The sequence below is a fragment of the Girardinichthys multiradiatus genome, chromosome 11 (assembly GCF_021462225.1).
Source record: "Girardinichthys multiradiatus isolate DD_20200921_A chromosome 11, DD_fGirMul_XY1, whole genome shotgun sequence".
NCBI lineage: Eukaryota > Metazoa > Chordata > Actinopteri > Cyprinodontiformes > Goodeidae > Girardinichthys > Girardinichthys multiradiatus.
The window spans coordinates 33,665,799-33,687,795 of NC_061804.1; the positions used below are offsets into that span (position 1 = coordinate 33,665,799).

At 37.9% G+C, this 21,997-nt stretch overlaps 1 protein-coding gene across 3 annotated transcripts; it reads right to left on the reverse strand.

Annotated features, from left to right (window-relative positions):
- Positions 1–248: 248 nt before the first annotated feature.
- On the reverse strand, positions 249–16,311 carry cchcr1 (coiled-coil alpha-helical rod protein 1). Of its 3 annotated transcripts, none has more exons than XM_047378264.1 (20): positions 15,954–16,311; positions 14,377–14,683; positions 14,125–14,292; positions 12,499–12,616; positions 12,074–12,268; positions 11,673–11,836; positions 11,454–11,568; positions 11,167–11,277; positions 8,192–8,335; positions 7,993–8,103; positions 7,652–7,758; positions 7,459–7,571; positions 7,290–7,362; positions 5,663–5,781; positions 5,388–5,576; positions 1,297–1,398; positions 985–1,130; positions 789–903; positions 567–662; positions 249–476 (listed from the first exon to the last, which is right to left on the reverse strand). In XM_047378264.1, the coding sequence occupies exons 1-20, from the start codon at positions 16,012–16,014 to the stop codon at positions 460–462; spliced, it is 2,571 nt and encodes an 856-aa protein (XP_047234220.1). In that variant the 5' UTR covers positions 16,015–16,311; the 3' UTR covers positions 249–459. The 3 variants fall into 3 exon arrangements, with proteins under 3 accessions (XP_047234220.1, XP_047234221.1, XP_047234219.1); XM_047378265.1 differs by adding an exon at positions 14,779–14,819 and having other exon boundaries at positions 249–662; XM_047378263.1 differs by having other exon boundaries at positions 249–662.
- Between the last annotated feature and the right edge of the window lie 5,686 nt (positions 16,312–21,997).

A 21,997-nucleotide genomic window follows, 5' to 3' on the forward strand; every position in this document is an offset into this window, starting at 1 on the left:
GATGTATAAAAATAAGAAAGATAAATAATTCGAGAACTTTTCCTCCTTTTGATTCGATTTCATCAATCAGTCATTGGAGTATTAAAAGTATGGAGTACAGATCAGCTAGATCATTTATGTCTACTCTGTTTTATCTAAATCTGTCTGGTTTTTTTATCTGCTATCCTATAACTCTTTTTTCTGTGTAAAACAATACTGAAGTGTGAATCTATTCTTGAGAACTTCTAACTTAAATAGACAAGACAAACTAGTCTTCACAGAGTTTTATTAAAGATACAACTTCAAGCATTTAAATACACAAACTAGTCATTCAGTAGATAAAAATGCAGAATGTTTTGACAGATTTATGGTTTGGCCAAACACATCTATACAGTTCCAGCACACCTTGGCTGTTGCATCCCCCAGCACAGCTTTTCTGCTGACTGGCTCGTCTAACTGCTGCTGTAGCTTCAGGAGGCATTAACACCACTTCCCACCTTTTGTACAAATGAAATGTGTGTTCTCTTGGCTTCAGTGACTCATCTTCAAGTATTACTTGTGCAGACTGTCTGCTGAAGGTTTCTCACCGTCGCTCTGTCCGTCTTCCTCTGCAGAGTCCTCTGAGCTGTTTACCACAGCAGCACTGAGTGTATGGAGCTCCTCCAAAACACTCAGCAGTCTCTCTGTGAAGATAAAGACAGGCTGCTGGTCAGATCAGAAGCACCTGTGTAAATGTCAGAACTTTAAAAAAAAAAAAAAAAAAAAAGGTATGTGTCAGACACATGAAGGATTAGGACATTCATTGCCACCTGCAGGTAGATGCACTCCTGGGGTTTTTTCTTGATTTCTGGGAGGAACAGAGTTTTGTACAGCTGTAGTGTGATGCTGTGTAAACTCTATCAGCCTTTTTTCAGCAACCCTGAACTGGAACAGATTCATTTTATATGGCAAAGCAAAAAATAAAAACATTTCAACCATTGTTTTTTGTTCTAAAACCATCCTTACAGGAGCAGGGTGGTTGTTCTGCTCCATCCCCTTCAGTTGTTTATTAAACACTTCATGCTCCGTCTTATCAACATCCAAACGTCGGATTTCTCTCATCTCCTCATGTCTCCGCGCTGTCTCTCTCTGAAACTCCCGCAAAGTCATAACTGCAACAGACAACACAGACATCTCATAAACCATGGGGACAAGCAGGTATATTATGCTGCTATATACTGTGTAAACAAATCCAGCTATTATATCACAGCCGGCATTAAAAATATAACTTCCTTCTATGTTGCGGATCTGTGGCAGCACTGGGGCTGAGTGCAATACCTGCTTTGGTGTGTTCTCTCCTGGAAGCATTGACCTGGACCTCCATCTCTCTTAGTTTTTCAGCACATCGGTCCTCAATCTCAGACACTCTTTCCAACAGGGCTAAAAGAGAAGAAATAATAATAATAAAAAAAGAAACAGTATAACCCAGAGCACCACAGCAAAGAGGTCAAAGAAAGATGCCATTCTTTCATGTATAAATCACACTGTTTGTAGTAGCAGGCATGTCTCCAGTTGATCCAGTTGTGATTCCAGTATATCCCATTCCCTTAACATTTGTGTTTTTCATGTTTGCTTCGGTATTATGAGTGAAGCATGGATTTTCCATTCTCTGCTAAATTCATTTTCTGTTTTCTTACAGTGTCATGCGAAAGCAGGAGTACTCCCTGGACTTCAATGTATTCATTTATTGGGATCTTGTGGGACAGGCCAACATACAGTAGTGCTTAATTGTGAAGTTAAAAGAAAGTGGCACATGGATTTTAACATTTCTGTAAAGAAAAACCTGAAAAGTGTGGTGTGCATTTGTATTCTGCCCTCCTTACTCTGATACCCTAAATAAAATCCAGTAACTAGTTAAAGAATTGTTTTTATTTCTGTTTAGATTTTAGAGCAAAGAGAGTGGAAACACCATATTTATAGAAAAATTTGCATGAAAATACACATTAAACTTTCTTAAATTAACAACTTTGGTCAAAGTTATTAAGAGCATCTTGGGAGGGCCTAAAAAGCCACACGTTTCAGAGCCCCGATCTAAACTGGCTGATGGGCAAGGAAAAGATGATTTAGACCAACAGCCAAGAGCCCTATGATAACTCTGGAGGGGTTGAAGAGATCCACAGCTCAGGTGGGCCAAAGTGAAAATATTTTAGCCATCGTAAAAACATGTTTTGTCTTTCTTCACTTTCTCTTATTAAAAAGTTCTATTTCTGGTGCCGTAAATACAGGTTAAAAACTGTATTTTACAGCCTCCAAGGAATAGATTAATCAAAGTCTTTAATGCAGTTTCTGTTGGACAGTTAAAAGTGTAATGGTGAGCTGGGACTGCCACTGATAAATGATTTAAACACATTATTGTTCTGGCTCCAAATGATAACTACTGAAAAGAGAATTGCTCCAAAGAATATTTAAAGAACCCCTGTGGAAAGGTGAAGTGGGCCACAGAGAACCAGGGACAAGTGTTAGTGATTACAAGAGAAAAATACTTAAAGCAGCACGAACTTCAGTCTCTATACCACCTGCTTGCAACAAAAAGTGTGACACAGAGAGAGAACATTATCTTAAACTAGGATTCAGTTGTTTTGAGTCAGAGGAAGAGCCAAAACTGCAGTGTGTGTGCATGTGTGTGTGTGCGTGCGGAGAGATGCTTGTTGCGACTTTTAGCCAAAGCTCAGGAGACTTCATACACAATTAGCGAATGTTTCTGTCTACCAGATGTGCCTGCTATCTGAGGGCAGAGTGGCCGACTCTTTATAAGGACCCTCCACTGAAGGTGTTGCCACTTGAGCTGCATCAGATTTTGAGTGCCTGGTCTGATACTAATATCCAAATAATTATCTTATACAATTACTGTTTTATTTAGACTGATCCTAACTGTAATCAGGGTTACTACATATATTCCATTTCAAAATTCCATAGTTTTCTAGACTAGACTTTCTAGATTTTTTTCAATAGGTTTTCAAACATTCTGGAGATTTACACTGAAACTTCTCATGCAGACTGGTTTTATTGTGTTTATGAAATGGCACATGCGTTTTTTTTTGTCTGAATCAAAATGGCGGTAAAGAGCTGCTTTGCTGTTTTATTCTGGCATCTGAAATAACTTAAACCAGTTCAGTTACAAAATATATGATGCTTATACCTCTGAAATAAAGCTCAGTTCTTTAAATCACAAGTTTCTCAGTTTGCGAACGTTGTTTGTAAGATAAAAATAAAGAAATAAATGAAAAAAGCTGTTTAAATGCTTTAATTGAATATGGATCCACCTTTGAACATGCTCAGTATAAGAACCAAATGTCCAGTTTAACACCCTGATTTAAATTGGGCTTGAGACCAACAAAGCTATGCAATTATACTTTTTAAAGTTTAAATCAGTGTGTGAATTCTTACCCAGATGATCAAAAATCTAAGTTAAGTTGTGATATGGCAACCCAAAGTTAAAAGATTTTATTCACATATAACTTGATGAAAAAATAAGAAACTCAGATTTTTCTATTTTAGAAAATAGTTTAAGTCAAGCATTCAGGGGCAAGCATTGAAGACACGCATTTTTTCCATAGTTTTCCAGACCTGGAAAATAATAAAAGCATATTTCATCCATTCCCAGACTTTCCTACACAGACTGTAAATAAAACCTGGATAAACTGTCAAGTTGAAAAAGATAGGTCTGTGTGTTCATGTCAGTCATAAGGATGGATCTTAGTGTTCTTTTCAGTTTTTCTTTTCTAAGGGAAAGTTTGACAACAACTGCATCAGACTGCTGTTTGAGGCAGCATGGATCACTACATGTATGCCTGCCAGACACTCATCCACCCATGCTTGAACATCTGCGTCTCATCCGCGTGTTTTTCACAAACAAGTCTCTGACATGACCTTTTGAAGGATGCAATGACCCAGTTGGAAAGCAAGCATTTAAATTCTAATATGATTGTGTAGCTTTATTATGATTACTGCATAATTAAGGATGCTGCATCACATCCAGATGTTTGTGCAGATCTGGAATCAGCCAAAGTTAGACAATTTAGCTATAAAAGCCACTTTTTTCTCTCAGGATCAGGTGGAGAACAGGACAGGGCTTATGGAATAGAAAGAAAATGCGACTTATTAATGTTTAACAAGCTAATTTTAAATACATCATATCTGAAACATATTTATATTATATAAATGCTTCAGAATGTTGCTCAGAAACTGCTATATGAAATGGTTGCTGGCTAGATTTTATTGAGCCCTAGTGTTTTCATCACCATATATTTCTTTCCAAATCAAATAATATAAAATAAATGGTCAAATAATTTTTTTTTGAGGTAAAATGCTTTGATGAGTGATGAATACTAATTTTAATGTTTGTTTCTAGTTCAAGATGGCCAATGTGCTTCTAGGTTGGTATTCTGAAGCACTCAGTAAAGCAAATTTAAACAAAGCATTTAAAGATAACAGAGAATGAAACAGGGTAAAGGAGACTAAGTAGTTTCAGTATGATGTTTGCAATACTAAGGTGACGTCGTTGCTTTTATGTTTTATGGCAAAGATCTAGCTCCTAGTCTAGATCATTTAGCAGTAAAAGACCAACATTTCTCTCAGGATCAGACAATAAAAACAGGAGAGAGCCCATGGGGCCGCAACAGTTAGTGTTTAAAGCACCTAAATTGTAATAATACGTTATATCTGGCATTTAATTTGTGCTCCTATCAATGACTTTAAATGTTGCTGCAGAACAGCTTTAAAGAAAACCAAAGGGTAGTTACTAATAGATACTAATAGTGTTTTTATCAATGTATATTTTTTTCCCAACTAATAAAATATTTAGAAACAAAATTGTAATAATAATAATAACAATAATAGCTAATATAATTGCTAGGTAAAAATATATAAATTATCACAGGTTAATTAATTATTTTACCGGTTAATTATGATTAAATTAATACTTTTATTTTTTTTATACATTTATTCTGGCCATCATATTACAATCCCTAATTGTAGCTTTTTAATGGCCAATTTTTCATTGGACAATTAAAGAAATTGACCCTTACTATATATACACAACCAACAAAACACACATTTTAACAAGCATATGTTTACTAGTGGATACATGTTTTTACTTTGGGAAATGACCATTATTATTCAATGTATTAATGCTGTTATAAGATGCCACTCTGATTGGGCTGAAATCTGAAATCAAAGGGAAAGGAAACTATTTCTGGATAACTACATTCAATAGGAATATTGAGATTGTAACAAAACCTCAAACTGTTCCACTGCAGCTCTTGATTACCTGGGACTATATCTGTGACTCCATGTGTGAAGTACGAGCAGAAGAGGGAAAACTAGAAAAAGAAGGGCGGTCAGGAATCCTAAAATAGCCACTGCCTCACCACGCTCGCTTTGCTCCTGCTGGCGAAGCAGTTCACAGCGGAGTCTCTCCAGACTGGTGTTGCTCTCCTCCAGCTGGGCTTGGATCTCCTGCAAGCTTTCCTCAACCTGCTCTTTAGCAGCCGCAGCCAACCTGACCTCCACACAGCTGTGTTCCAGGTCCTGCTGCTGCTGCCTGACTTTAGTCTCATCTGTGAAGGAGATGAAAGCTCACATTCACTAGCCAAAACATGGGTTCACAATAAATTATAAAATACATTTTAGCAAATGGTCCTACATTGATCTTTTAGATCAGACAGGGCTTTCTTCACTAGCTCTGGGGTTCTTCTGAGCTCTTGGACCAGTTTGTCCCTCTCTTCACACAATAAACTGTGCTCTATCCTCAGGTTACGGATGCTGCCAGGCAACAAAATCCAAGATGGAGGAAAAAAAAAAAAAAGAGTAGAAATGGATGTGATGTGTGAGGATGAGAACTATTGGAACATAGTACAACACAATCAGAAAAAAGAAACAATTCACATGCCATGAAGCTTTTCATATTTCTTTACAACCACAAACTCCATTGTGTCCTGTAGGAATTTTGTGTGATAGATCAACACGAAGTAGTGCTAATTATGAAGTGGAAGAAAAATTAAACATAGTTTTCAAACTTCTTCCAGACAAAATCTGAAATGTGCGGTATGCATTTCTATTCAGCACCACTGACAGTGCTTTCACATCAAACCTTTGCAACACTTTGTACCGTGCCAGAGTCTGGTTTCTGGAGGGGATCACATTGATGTGAACCCATCCCCGATCTTAAAACGAATCAGAGAACTGCCCCTTGTCACAGTTACATCTGCTGGTCTCGGCACATTTTATCCAGACCCTGAAGCGGTTCGCTTGCACTGTGAATGCGTGTCATTCCCAGCATACCATACGATGTGACGTATAAGCGGTGCATTTGTAAAGAAGAAGAACAAAAAACTAAGGAAGAGCGCAAATCTGAAGACACAAGTGTTTGAAAATGTCTAGTTGGGCTACGTGAAGTAGTGAAGAGGTGCAGGAGCACTAGATTTGAACACCAAAGTAGCAACAGAAACCCCAATGAGACAAATTTTCTTCTCCATCAACCCAACACTGCCCGTAAAACAATCTGTTGCAACTGCATGACGCTGTTTGGTCTAAAAATCTCTATGTGAAACCTAACCATGCAAACTGAATATGTGACTTTTCTAACTTTAACCAAGCCCTGAACCGGACCAGCATCTTGAATGCTCACTGAGTCACCACTTTGTATAACCATCTTCTTTTTCAATTACAGATTAAAGTACTTTGGGGTATGTCTCTACCAGCTGAGCCTATCTAGAAACTAAGATTTTTGCCCATTGTTGTTCCAACCAGCTCAAGCTCAGGCGGATTAGATGGAGAGCATCTGTGAACTTCAATTTTAAGTCTTAATATTTTCAATGACACTTAACTTTGACTGGGCCATTCTAGCACATGAACATGATTTGACCGAATGTTCTCTTGCAAACCTGAGCCCTTCATAGAAACGCTGGATTTATAATGAGGTCACAGGTCAACCCTCTTTTATTAATTAGGTGACATCTGAATGAAGTTAATCACGCTTGATTTTATTTTGTGGTAACAGAGTAAAGGGGGCCAAATACACACACATAGAACATTTTGATATTAAAAAAAAAACTATTAATTATTTTGTTTCCACCTCACAATAATGTACAATTATGTGTTGGTTTATCACATAAAATCCTGATAATCCTGATTCAGTGACGTTTGTGGTTGCTAAATGATAAAATGAGAAAAACCTCAAGCGGAAGGCATATTGTACTGGACATAAAGTACTGGACAGCTTTCCAACACTCCAAACCAAGAAATAAAAACATTACGCTTTCAAATGATACCTGTCATTATCCTGTTCCACCTGTTTAGAAGCTTGCTCTAATTTCTTCAAAGCTATCCTCCTCATGACCAAACCTGTAAAGCAAAAATGTGTAATGGATCCCTCTCCCAGATAAAGTCTATACACTTTAAACTAATAGCCATCAACAACTGCCTCCAGTGTGTCAGTACCCTGGATTGTCTCCACTCTTCTATTAGCGAAGGAAAGTCTCTGTGCACAACTGTTGAGTTTCGCTTGAGCTGCATTCACTTCTGCTGACCTGCTTTCAAACCCCTGTCTGAACCTGAAAATCAGGAAATAGCGAAATTTTAAAATATTGTTTGTTAAAAAAACATTTGAGAAATTCTGACAAAACAACTTTACCTTTGCAGAGCCTCGGTCAGTGTTTTAATGTCAGCCTCTCCCTTCTGGTTGTGTAACCTCAGTTCTGTGTTTCCTCTGTGAGCCTCGGCCAGGTTTTGTTTTAATGTCTAGTAGGGAAAAACAAACACATTCGTAACAGCAAATCTAGGAAAAATAAGTTAGTGTAGTATTTTTCTTCTAGATCTCTCCCATTCTTAAAACCTTATAGGGTTTTTGCACAGTCAGCATCGTGTATCATGATGCACACATCTTTACCCGTCTCCTAACTAGACCCAAATGCGTTGTGCATCATCAGATTTTCAGGCAACAGCATAAATCACATCAGTTGCTCTGGTTCTCACCTCATTTTCCACTCTCTCCAAGTCCAGCTCAGCTATTCTATCATGCAGACTGTGCTGAAGCACGCTAGCTCGGTGCTGCTCCAGCTGGAGCTGCTGCTCCGTGGATCTCACCTAAAACAGATAATGATCCCCGCTTTCCAATTCAAACAGTATAGATTAGAAAGCACCGGGGTCTAACAACAGATAAGGGTTTACATACTTCTGAGAAAAGTTTGTCCTTCTCTCTTCTTATCTCGATGTCCTTTGAACGAAGCTGGACGCACAACTTGAAAACTTTCTCCCTCCACAGATGAAGCACTTGAAGGCCCTCACATCCATTCTTCATAAGAGGATCTGCTGAGGTCTGCAGGAAACACAAACAGCTAGCATTGTAGCCAAAGCTCAACATGGAAGAATACATATAAATGGTTATTTTCAGTGTTATATTTCTTTATAAATTTCCAAAGGCACATACTTTTAAGCCAGATTTGCTCAAGACATTTTTATCATTGATTCTAGTTTAATATGCTGTAAAAAGGAGTTATTGTTCTACGACTAACTCGCCTTGATTTATGGACAGTCTATACATATATTTAAAGTGTTAAGTAAACTTAAAATCGACTTTGACTTTTTCCCTTTGCCTACAGATCTGTAGATCCTGGAGCTACAGCCGTTTGAAAACCAAACTTCTGCAATTTAGGTTCTCTTACTTTAAACATCCAAATGACCCACATAGATTGATTTCATGTCATGGAGCTTGCTTCTTCTACAAACGGCCACACCGCTTGCTTGGGGGAGGAGGTAGGAGCTGCGGTTTAACTAGGTGCGCCCAGGTCCACTACTGGGCTGTTTGGCACAATAAAATCTCAAAATAATCAAATGTGCGTTTGGAAGTTTTAGGTGCTCAAATATGATGGCAGACAAGGCAAACATATGATGTAGATGCTGGTTGCTGACCTTCAAAGGCAGGCTAAGGTGACAGGCTTTTGTTTTGTTACTTCAATGTTTTACATCATAATGTTGAAAAGCAGCGACAGAAGCAACACCATTACTGCATAATGTGTCTGTTATGACAGTGATGCACCTAAAAACCTACAAAACACATTTCATTGCTTATTTTATGTTTCTACTGCATAAAACACCCCAGAAGGTGTCCTGACTCCCGTTCAAACCACAGAGTTTGAATCCATCTACTGACAAATCTCTTCAGGAATGACAGTTTTATGCTCAGTGCTTTATAATACATCAGCACGTCATAAAAGTGTAAAAACTCCCACTTTAAAAGCTGAAAATCTCTTTACATTTTAGATTATGATTGACTGGGGAATTTTCTAGGTAATGTTTAACTAAACAAACTGTAATGATGGCATTCAAAAGTTAAAATGTTAACTATGACATATATACAATGTTTCATAAAGCACTAACTGTTTTAGGTTTTGGGTTTTTTGTCTTAAACCATTCCTTTCTCCAAGTTAACCCCTCTGTGACCTCCAGTGAAAGAATGAGTGAGCTGATGGTTTATTTAGTCCCCTTCGCACCAACTAGCACCCATGGTAAAGATGCTCTAAAAATATATTCATCTTTAATTTCACTAGCATAATCTTGCGCTGAACTTTTTAGAACAGTTCAACCCTTTAATTTGAGTATATTTTTTCAGAGGGTAAAAAAAAATCCCGAGTTAAGTTTTTTATGGTTTGTTTTTTTATAAAGAAATTACTGCTGCCATCCTTACTGGCACCCCTGCTGTTGATACGCGCACAAGCCCCTTTTCGCCACTAGGACAGCAGTTCAACTATAACATTTGGAGAATACAGATAGAGAGAGATCTTTGACCATTCTTTGCACAATCTCTCCAGATAATCCAGAGTCATGGGTCTTCTCTGATGCTCTCTTCTCCTAAATTCATCCCACAGGTTTTCTACAGAGTTGTGGTCAAGTGATTGAGATGACCGTGTCTGGTGAACAATTTCTCTGTCTTCTCATGTGTTTTAGATCATTATCCTGTTGAAAGATCAAAATGACAGCCCATTTTCAGTTTACCCGTCGACTCTCCCTGATTTATTTTTTCTTTGTGAATTGTCCTTTAATTTGGAAGAGTGCCCCTCTATCAAGGGTCCTAGGGCATGTAGAAGAGAAACAGGCCCAGAGCAACACAGATCCTCCATGTGGCGAGCTATTTTATTCAGCCTTTATTTCACTGAACAACTCAGTTTTAGTGTCATCACAACAAAGCTCACGGTTCCAGTCCCAGTAGAGTTTACATACACATGTTTACCTTTTTGTTATTAATTTATTATCTCCCGGTGATTTATACATTTGAAACATGACACATACACTCAAGTGCACTGGGTGAGCAAAAGGGATCAGGCTCCAAAACAAATGTATGCTGCCTAACTCCAAATACAAATGAAACATGTTTCAAAGATGGCACAGAAAAAGACACTTATGTTCCAACTCTGAAATACAGTCCAAGAATAAAAATCTGTATTAACGAAAAGAAGGAAAAATAACAATAATAATATATTTGTGATGATAGGACAGAATAGGATTTCTTGCTGCGATGCCTTTCATTTCTAACATGACTTCCAAGTGGATAGCATCTACTGGTTGGGATCCCAGGAAGCCAATCTTTGCTGCAGCTCTCTAAAGGGAGCTTTGGAAATCTATATCTCCTTTACACTCCTCCTTGCTGTAAAAAAATAAACTCAGGTCCTCATTCAACCTTCCCTGTCACAGCTCCAGTAGTTTTTGATTATTTCTCTGGCTGTAGAAATGGACAAGTCTAGGTAAGCAGACATTTTTCCGTTTTATGAATATCAACAGATTTCTGCCTCAGTTGAGTTGAATGTTCTCCTGTCTTTCCCATTTTGACAAGTTGGATGTATAAATCCTAAAAAGAGTTTTAGAGGTGCAACTAGTTGTAGCACTGCTAATATAACATTCTGTAAAACAAATGACTGCAGTAGAATTAAGTACTGTTTTTTTCATAGTGAGATTATGCTACTGCAAAAAAGAGGAATTTATTTCTACTCATTTTTACCAGGGGTGTCAGAGTAAGACTTCTCCTGAAAACATTACAGACGGTTTCCCTACAAAGATGGAGGCCATGGTTTGGCATGGTATCAACAAAGGCTTCCGACCTGCATTGCTGGGTGAAGGAAATGATGAAGAAAAAAAAAAAAACAAGACACTCACACTCTTCACTACTTTCTCTTCTAGCAGGGCGAGGATCTCATTCACAGAGTTAAGCCTGACTGTCAGAAGCTCTGTAGTCGTCTGAAGAGCTGCTTTCTCTTTGCTCAGCCTCTGCAAAACAGACAAGATTAGAACAGAAAAGCTGTGGATTACTGTGATACAAGTGTTACTGCATAAATTAGTTTTTCATTTAATGTTCCTTTAGTAATGTGAAAAGAGAAATTAAAAGTTCCACGCCATAACATCACAGAAGTTTATTTGATCATTATAGTCTAGATTCTCTTCACCTCAACAGCTTCGATTAATCGTTCTTTCTCTCCCTTCTCTGGGGCAAGCTGGCCGATGTAATTTCTGAGGCTGTGCAGTGTTGCAGATTGTGTCTCAAAGGCTTGTCCCATTTGGCTGAAAAATAAGCAACATTATCAGACAAAGAGGAAAACAAGGGAGTCTCACTACAAAGTGCTTTAGATGCTTAGCTTCATTTAGTTGTAAATTAATTGTGGAACCTTAAATGTTCTCTCAGCCCGTCTCTCTCTGTAGATACCTCCATCAGAGCGCTTTTTAGCTGCAGCACTTCAGCGGTCATTGACTGAAGTCGTTCCTGTAGGTCATTGTTTTCTTTTCTGGCAGCACCCAGCTCTCCACAACGGGAAACATTCAACTGCTGAAGCTGAGAGAGAGGAGAGGCAAACAGGGGGAATTTTAGGACACCAACAAATAATGATGCAATAGCTTAAGGTGAAGGTTTCACTTCACTTGCTTCACCGTTGCAGCTCAGCAGAGTTGATGCCAGCTAACAAGCATTGCTGGATATAGGGCATTGCTTAAAAGGAAGATCATTAAAATATGGATATAAAAACTTTAGGATTATGATGTTTACATTTCCTAACAGAGATTAATGTCATACCTCCACCTCCTGTTTCTTTTTCAGTTCTTCAATTTGCTTCTTCAGTCTGACAGCCTGCTGTTTGGCCTCCTCTTCAGCCTGAAACCGGCTCATTTCAAACTTAAGAGCAAGCTCCCTGGATAACTCCTTGCTCCTCTCTACATCTCTCCTCAGCTTTGTCATTTCCTCACCGGACTCTATTTGCAATTTTTCGAGCTACGAAAGACGTTTCAAACAAAACAAGAAAACACCCTTAATTTCTGGGTCTTAGCGTGTTAAGACCCATTTAATAAAAAGGTCATAGTAGACTATTAGTAAGACATAAAAACTGTATTTAAAAGAAGAATGCGCTGCAACAATGAGTGTTACAAGATGAGAGTGAATCTCAGGTGGCCGTTGTCTACGTGAGTGCCGAAATGAAATGTTTTGTCAGTCAACATCATTACCTGTAAGCTCATTTCCTCTTTCTGCGCACTGCTGAGACTGAGCTCCTCTCTGACTCGGCCGAGTTCAATCTTAGCCTTTAACAGTTCTTCATTCGTCATTTCCAACTCCTGCCTCTGTCTGTTCCCAAGTTACATTGATTAAAAATATACATATTTACTGCCAATAGTTGATCAAAATGCAGGTCCAAAAGTGACAAAATCCAATAAATAGATGAATCACTAGACCATTATTTAAACAAACCATAATTAAAATTACATTTCAAATAAATAAACGTCTCAATATTTAATTAAATGTGTTTTTCAAATATTCAAATAAGGATTATATTATATTGGAAAAGTACTGTATATAAAATGACCGGTCAGTTTATTAGGTATATCTTGCTTATACCTGGCTGGATCGCGTTTTGCCATCAGTTGCATTGATTTTTGGCTGCATATATTCAACAAGCTGTTTTGTTTTTTTTTAAACACACCCCTCGGGTCCACATTAACACGATAGCATCAAACAGTTGCTGCACATCCTGTTTCATCACATCCCCAATGTGCTCTACTGAATTGAGAAGTGATGATTGAGGAGGCCATTAGATTACACTGAGCTCTGTGTTATTTTCAAGAAATTAGTTTGAGATGATCTGAACGTCCCTATGTGGTGAAATATCTTGATGGAATTAGACATATAGTAAATGGGTACTCTGTGGTCAAAATGTAATTTTGTTTTAATTTAACCTTTATTTAACCAGGTAAGTTATTAAGAACAGATTCTTGTTTACAATAACGACCTGGCAATTTAGTTGATGAGCATGGCTTAAACACTCCAGCAGGCTGCTGCATTTTAACGACACTCAGTTGGTATTCAGGGGCCAAAAGTGTGCCAGTAAAAATATCCCTTACACACCTTACACCACCAGCATGAACAGCTGGTAAAGGCAGGATGGGTTCAATGCTTTCACGTTGTTTATGTAAAATTCTGAGTTTACCATCTGAATGTTGATATGAACGAGACTCCTCGAACCAGGAAACATTTTTTCCAACCTGTTATTGTCCAAATTTGTTGATTCTGTAAATTATAGCCTCGGTTTCCCGTTCTTTAATGACAGAAGCAGCTCTTCTGCCATTATGGTGCATCTACTTCAAAGTTCTGCGCATGGAGTCGCTGCCTTATGAATGGCCAAATTGCTAATTGTGTTAATGAGATATAAAACCGGTTTTTCTAATATTGCGGCTGGTGATTTTAGAACTAGTTCAGTGTTTATGATTTAACACTGTCACTGTGGATCCGATTGGCTAAACTGCGCTGCAACTCCACCTTAGACCAATCATCTTGATCGGAACAGTGTTGGTACACTGACATAACAATTCAATATTTAATTTACTTGGGAAATGACTTGCATGCTATTTGCAACTAAAATAAACATTTCCATTATTGATACAATTATTATAAAAGGTAGTAACACACTATTTTTCTTTTAGTTTTCCATTATGAATAATTAATGACACATTTAAATAATAATCTATTGTGTACTTTATTTATTTATTGAATTGTGGCACCTTTGGCCTTCCATAGTCGATTACAGACATAAAACTAAACCATGACAAAATTTAAATAAGAACAACATGAACTGATACCTGCTCAAGGTGATGTCCTTGTCTCTAATTTCTTCCCTGTACCTCTCTGCTATCTCGTTTAGGGCGTCCACTTGCCCCTTTGACCTCTCAGCTCCAGCCTTGTGCTTCTCTGCTTCCAGGCGCCACTCTGAGTCCCATCGAGACCACTGATCACCTCTCCCTGAAGATCTGCATTTGAAGAGATTTCAACATCCAACCTATTTGTTTAATTTATTTCTCACAATATAATAAAGAAAAACACAGAGGAAATACCTAGTTCTAACATCTGATAAGTTATCTGCAGAGGTCCTTCCTCTTCTGCCATCTCCCTGTAGCATCATGATTCTCTCATTTTCCTTCTTCAACTCCAAAATGTCCTGCTGGGTCTGTGTGATGGCGAGCCATGGATTGACAATGCTGGGATTCCCTGGTGGTGTCTTAGATATTGCTGGGTTTACCCAGGGCATATGTGGAGGAGGTGGTTGTGATGCTGATGGTGTTCCTGAGGTCCCCTGAGCTTCAGTACATTGGAAAGTCGATGCAAAATGTGACGGTGGCATCAGACCTCCCTGGATGTTCCCTAAAAAAAAAATTAATTACACAAATTAACCAATTAACAAATATACACAAATATGGTTTTTAACAAAGGGATTTTCGGGTTCTCAAAAGGCATACTAAAATAATGTTGCTTTGTCTGTATTTTGGTTAATGGCATCCTAAAAGGCAAAAACATTTAGCAGATCAGCTGGCTTTAAGAAACACTGTGGACAGCAAGTGACTTTTGACACATTTTTTAAAATTCAGATTCTGCAGCATTTGAGTTGCATTTTACATACAAGAGGTTAAGCTTTAGGTGTTTGAACCAGAGTGTGACTCTGATGACCTCCTACACATGATGGATGCTGACGTGGATGGTGAAACCGACACTGATAGTCTTCAGGATTTTAACACGTACCAATCTGCTTGAATTCCTGCTTGACATTTTTTTTTTTTCTATCTGATTGGTGTCAATGCATACTTGTCAAATGAGTATATGCTGTATTCTGCTTGTATCACCCTCGCTAAATGTTATTTAAGGTACAGAGGGACTTACCTTAAGCACCTGCAGTCTGAACTCACACTTGTTTAGTTTACCAGTTATCTGTTTGTGACTGCAGAGCAATGGGATTTGTTTCTTACGTTTTTCTGGTGGTGTTGGCTAGGTGCAGGTCGTGCATGGTGGGGCAAACTGTTAGGATCTGGCCTTCAAAACTGTTGGAAAACCATTTCAGGTGACTACCTCATGAAGCTCCGTGAGAGGAACCCCAGAGTGTGCAAAACAGTAATCGAAGCAAAGGGGGCTATTTTGAAGAATGTAAAGATGTGTTATTTGACAATAATATGATGTAAGACCTGGTATTGAAAAACTGCACATATCTAAGACTGCCCTAAGCCTGACATTAAGATTATTAAATTTAAGACTTTCCAGGTCGATACATTAAATCCGAACTGTGTTCACCAACACGGTTCACGATGTTTTGCAGAAGCCGCTGAGAATAAAAGTAAACATCTTTCAAGGACAAATTTGATTAAAAACATGCAAATACAAAAGCACAAAGAAAAAGAAAAAAAAAGGATGTCCTCAAAATAATTGACCAGTTGACTTGTCTGCAGAGGCTATATTCTATCAAAATTAAATGTTTTAAGGACAAAATAGCAAAACAAATGCAAAATCCGACTGTGAAGTGATGTTCTATGGGGGGCAGACTATATTTAAAACGAGTTCGAGTGATTTTACATAAATGTCTGGCGAACAGCTTTAACAGGTACATTCGGATATATCATATATGGCCCTTTGCTGCGGAACATACTTGGTGAAGTGAAGTCAGTAGGCGCAATAAGCCTCTCCTTTACGAAGATGTGTTTTTCCATGTCCGACAGGAGACTGAAAATCCGATAGAAAACAGGGAACTGTTGACTTAAGTGGACGAAGTTCGCCGTTTACTCTCAATCAGACGTCGTTGCCGTAGTTGCGGGTTATAGCCTTCTACAGCTCGCCGTTAGTGCTATTTTTTAACTTGCTAACAGTTCGACGTCATGCTCAAAATACACAAAGGTTAAAAGTCCTTTTTTAACCGCATGTTGGTATATTTATCTGCACAATGTTCTTAATTAATCAAACGCTATAGCAACAAGCGCAGTGCATCACGGGAAAGTAGGAGGAAGTGGCCCAGAACTAACTTCGGGTGTTCCTTTTCCCTAAATACTGTCTCGCAGGTTTTAGCCTCTCAAAAACGGGGTTCTGGTGTGCCTGGAGTGCTCTAATGCTATGGTTCTCAGTGGTAAAAGTACCACAGATTGGACTTCTTCACTTTGAACATATTTTGTTATCAATTATTTGTTTGGTAAATACAACAAATAACTGTCATGTAAAGCCTCATAACACCAGCAGCCAAAAAGATTAATTGGTTATGCACACAGATTGCGGCTCCATCAGAGATTTCAAAGGGAAGTGTAGTGGAGAAAATGTCAAGAACTCGCTGTAAGCACAACAGTGAATCTGGAGCTAAAACGTTTATGTCCTGGTTTAGTACTACTTGGAAAACTTGGCATTTGCTTGAGATCCTTGTTATTAAAAGACTGAGAACCGTTATTCTACTGCATTGTCACATATATATATTTTTTTATATGGACTGTTGCTTTTTCCACTTGTGTATTGTCTGTCTGGTACATTTTAGCCCTTTTGTTAAATTAGGTAACAGTCCTATGATAGTTTTCAACTTTTAAGTTTGTATTAATGACCAATACAATTCAAATCACAAGTATTTTATTTACCCCACTGGAAATGTTGAGAAATGTTGTAGTACCTAAAACTATACAAGTTTCTTCAAATGCCGAAGTGTATATTCAAAAATATTACTATCCTTTTAAACAATTAATAAAAGCCCAGAAGATGATGTCATAGCTTTGAAAGCTTCAGACATTTGAGTTAACTGGAGGTACACCTGATAATTTATTTCAAGGCAACACCTCAAACAGGCTGCTTTCTTGTGAGAAGTCAAAAAATCAAGCAAATCAGGCAAGATATCAGGAAGAGAATTGTGGACCATCTGGTTCATTCTTGGATGCAATTTCCAGACACCTGAAGGAGCCACATTCATCTGTTTGTAATACCACAGGATTGTCCAGCCAGCACATAATGCAGGAAGGAGATTGGTTTTGTGTCCCAATGAACATGTTTTTGTGCATTATGTGTTAACCCTAAAACAAAAGCAAAAAAAAAAAAAAAAAAAAATGCAGTGAAATGCTGGCTGATGCTGATAAAACCAAAAGAAGTAATTACTCCAAAACCACCATAAAAAAAAAAATTTTTGTTTGAAAATTCACTTAGCAACAAAGACCTTATTTTTTGGAGACCTGTCTTTTGGTCTGATAAAAGTAAAACGTGAGGGTTTGGCAATAATTGTGTCATTACTTTTTATAAGAGAATTGAGTAATCTTGCAAGCCTGAGAAGACCATCCGAACTGTGGTACGGGGGTAGCCGCATCGTAAAATAGACGGCATCATGGGAAAACAATATTATGTAAAAATACTGATGCAACTTCTGCAAACATCAGGAGGTTAAAGCAGTTGGACCAAATTGGTCTTCCAAATGTGTAATGGCACTAAGCCTACCACCAAATTAGTGGTTTAAGGACAAAACGTCAACGTTTTGGAATGGCCATAACAAAGCCCTGATTTTAGACCCATAGGAAACCTGTGGGCAAAGCAGAAAAGATATGTGTGAGAAAAACGGTCAAATATTTATTAACTTCTAAAATTGCCTGTCATAGAATGTGATTCTTAGACTACACATTATTTGCTGTTAGTTAAATTAGATGTTCGATTTGATCTCAAGCTGAAAAGAGATGCATCTGGCTGATTCTTGTGCCACGCATGTGCAAGTTAAAGGAAAATGACAAACATAGGGTTTCAATCTGATCTTCAGTACTTCAGTATGTCCAGTTGTCTTGAATTTCTCCTGCCACATCTTTTTCCTCAATTGGAAACAGCTTACTATTATACCAGCTTTTCCAAAAACAGCAACTTTGTCCAACAACTCCCATGAAGGATTTACTATCTATGTCACCTTCAAACCGGAAGATGTGTCTCTATCTACAGAGAAAGAAACCAGATTCTCTGTCATTTTCATGTTATTGTCTTTAATAACTTCACTTAATTGTCATATTAGACAGGTGACAAAGGAAAGTCTTGTCATTTTCGTTTTGGTTGTAGGCAATTTATTATGTACTATTTTGATTTAAGCCACATGGATCCATGAATTTATGAGGGAGGCATCTGTCTTCAAGGATAACTAACTCCTTTAGAGATGTTGATATTATAGGGAAAATAACTCACATGGGATTTGAAATGATCATATTGTTGCTTCTTTTCTGGGAACTCCCTCATCTTTCCAGGGATGTTCAGACAACAATTTATACATGCCATTTTATAAGTGCAGGTTTAAAAGTTTAATATAATAAAGCTGAATTTCTTTAAACATTTGTTATATACATTGATCGACAGGGTTCCTTAAATTATAAAAATATCTCCCTCACACTAAAAGATTGGAATCCTAACAATATATCTAAGGGACAGGATAAATGTGTATCTTTTGCCTTACATTTTCCTCTGGCAACAACAGCAGCCATTTCTGTCTACACTTACAAACAGTGTATCCTGTTCTCTACCGCTGCCATGACCCACTTTCCCCCTGGGGGTTCATTAAACTTTCATCAAATCTAATCTATTTATGGTTTATTCAAGGGACAAAGAGACATTTTAGCTCGACTCATTTACATAGCTGATCACATCTAGATTCAAGAGGAGGAAAAGAACAGTGGCAATTAATGAGAAATTACCTTTAATGACAACAAAAGTATTGGGAACCGTACAGAGAGATTAGGAGTGGCATAAAGGCTGTGGTTCTTACATGATTTAGTAATGAAGTACAGCACAAGAGGTGCTTTAGGAACACAGTAGGAGAGCTGGAAATGTTAATAATGCACCTTTGAACTGAAGCTGTATCCCTCTGGCAGAGGGCTCTCTGCTGAAGGTCCTAAAGCACAAAGCAGATAAATAAAAGTATCAGAATGAGCCATCAGGAACAGAATGAATAAGATCTGTCACTCATCAAAATCAGGCCTTCTGCTGAGAATAAACGGTAGCTGATTAAAGCATCCTGATAAAGCCAGACATCAGCTAGTGATCTGTCAACAAAAATGTTCACTTCCATAGATCTGAACTTAGAATGTCTCATCAGACAAGACTATTTAAGACAGCTAATTATAATCTACCGCATGTCACCATGAATCTCTTCATTTTTAGGACAAAACCTTTAGGAAAGCATTGTTTACAGCTCTTGTTTTGTTTTAGCAATTAGCTCTATTTATCAGTCTAAACATTATGCCCAAACAAACACGCTGTAAATGTATTCTTGCAAAAAATGTCCTATAACTCATGCAAAAATTGGTTGTATGGGAAAAATCCCAAATAAAAACCCTTAGCACACAAATAAAACAGTTAAATGTGGTGTAAATAGTGCTAAAAGAAAAATGTATTGATCGAATAGGCACATATGATGCTTTAATTGCACCAAATGATTAGTAAAAATCTATAAAATAATTTTGGAATCTAATTTTAATAGATACACATTTTAATTCATACAACCAATCCGGCTTACATCTCTGTTCTCATTTTTATGCTTCAAAAGAAATAGGCTGTTAGGTACGGAGCCCACGAGGGGACATGGGGGAATTTTTTCCTTTTGCGTACCCACGCAATACTTTTGCGTTCACTCGCAATACTTTTGCGTTCCCACGCTATACTTTTTGCGTTATCTCGCAATACTTTGTGGGAAACCCGTTTTTGAGATTTATTGAGTTTTGTTTTGAAATTGGCCTTAAATAAAAGGATATTCAATCAGACTTAAAGCCACATCTGTGACACTTTATTTGCTTATTACTGCTGCAGGATGTGTACTTTTTTTGCCCGCCACTTTTGTTTTTATAGTGATGTGAACGGTTCCTCTTATCCTAAGCATTTAATCGCATTGTTGACTGCGTGTCAACCTGCACATGACAAATAAACCATATCAATGCCATATTAGTGCTGTTTGTTTTGTGAGCAGTTTGTCAAATGTGCTGCTGTTCCAAAATGCACAGCTTTCTCAAGGTGATTAACAACTTTTGCGAGCGAACGCAAAAGTATTGGGTGGGGACGCAAAAGAAAGAAAAAATTCCAACATGTCTCCTCACGGGCTCCGTAGTTGAGAACATACGTTGCAGTTGTGGCGTGACAAAATTTAAAAAGTTCATGCAGTCTGAATACTTTCACAAGGAAAGTGTCGGAGTTCTGGGAGTTTTTTTTTTTCTGTTCACCTGTTTTACCTGCTACTAACCCCATCCAACCTCTAGATGGCACCAGAAGCACGGTAGGAGCTGAGTCCAAAGGTGTTCTCCATCAGCCTCATCAGGATAGGAGCTTAAGAACCCAACGCTGCCAACACTCCGGTGCCTGAGTGTTAACCTGCAGTAGTAACTCTAGATGGCCAAGACAAGTAGCTTTGTGATTTTTTCTAGTGATGTTAAAATGAGGCTTTTTGAAGCATAGAATCATTTTGAACCATTGTGTCATAAAGTGGTTCACTACCCGAAGCTTCATTGGGTGACATTTACTGGCAGTAGCGATTGTTGCACCAAATAAAGCCGTGTGAATGTGATGCACTTCTTGTGTAAATAATAGCACTTATGTATGTATATATGCGTGTTGTACATATGTGTTTTTAGTAACCCATTACAGATTCTGAGTAAAAGAATAATAATTTAAAAACAATGTGAACTGTAGGGGATTACAGATGAAAAATAGCCATTAGGCTAATTCTGGCCTCTTTAACTTAAATTTTAATTTGTTTTATGAAATTACACTGTCCCATTTTAAATAAATAACAACAAAAAAATAAATGAAGTGAAAATTTTTAATTTGTCATTCATATTTTCTTTGGGAGTGTGCTTGGTGTACTGAGTGTCTTTGGACATTGTGCTTGGTGTAATAAAGAGGGTGTTGTGTTACTTCAGGTGTTTTTATTCAAGAAAAGTAATTTCTGCACAGTAGAAGGGCTCAAACGGTTTCTGTTTTTTGAGACAATTTCTCCAGCTTTGGAAAATACTCTTTCACAGGGAACAGAGGAGGCTGGTGTGACAAGGAACTGTTTGGCTGGGTGGTTTAGATTTGGATACAGTGAAAGGCTGGGAGTCCTTCACTATGAAGTCCACAAGAGCTTCATCAAGCTCTTGCTTCCTGGATCCTAAAAAAAATAATAAAGAAAAGTAACTTCATTTTAACTTACAAACATTTAACTGTGATTCTTTCTAATTCTGCATGTATATCTATGTTATGCTGACCTTGATTGGTGGCAGGAGGCTGAGTCTTCTCGTGTTTGGCTCTATAATGCCTCAGCATTGATGACGTATTATTATTATACATCAGCACCTGCGGGCAAAGCAAACACTGCACTTGTAAAACAAGATAACAACCCGTTACTGCACCTCTTGCAAAACATGATACCATGACTATAACACTACTGCATAGTATAGGGTTTCTAATAAACACTTTGAATGTACATTACCTTATTAGGTGGCACCAAATCAAAATATTGCCACAGTTGGGAACGCTTCCTAGATGGTTGCTCCATGACAGAATAATCCACCAAAACTCCGAATATCCAAAAACGAGAGCTGTTCGTAGCGTATAATATGTGTAGAACAGGGATGTGAACCGGGGCTTGAGCCATCTTAAATACACTGAATCGCGCCAAATGTTTGAAACTCCTTCTGTCAACTCGAAGCAGTCAGCTGACTCGGTCTGAATGAAGCA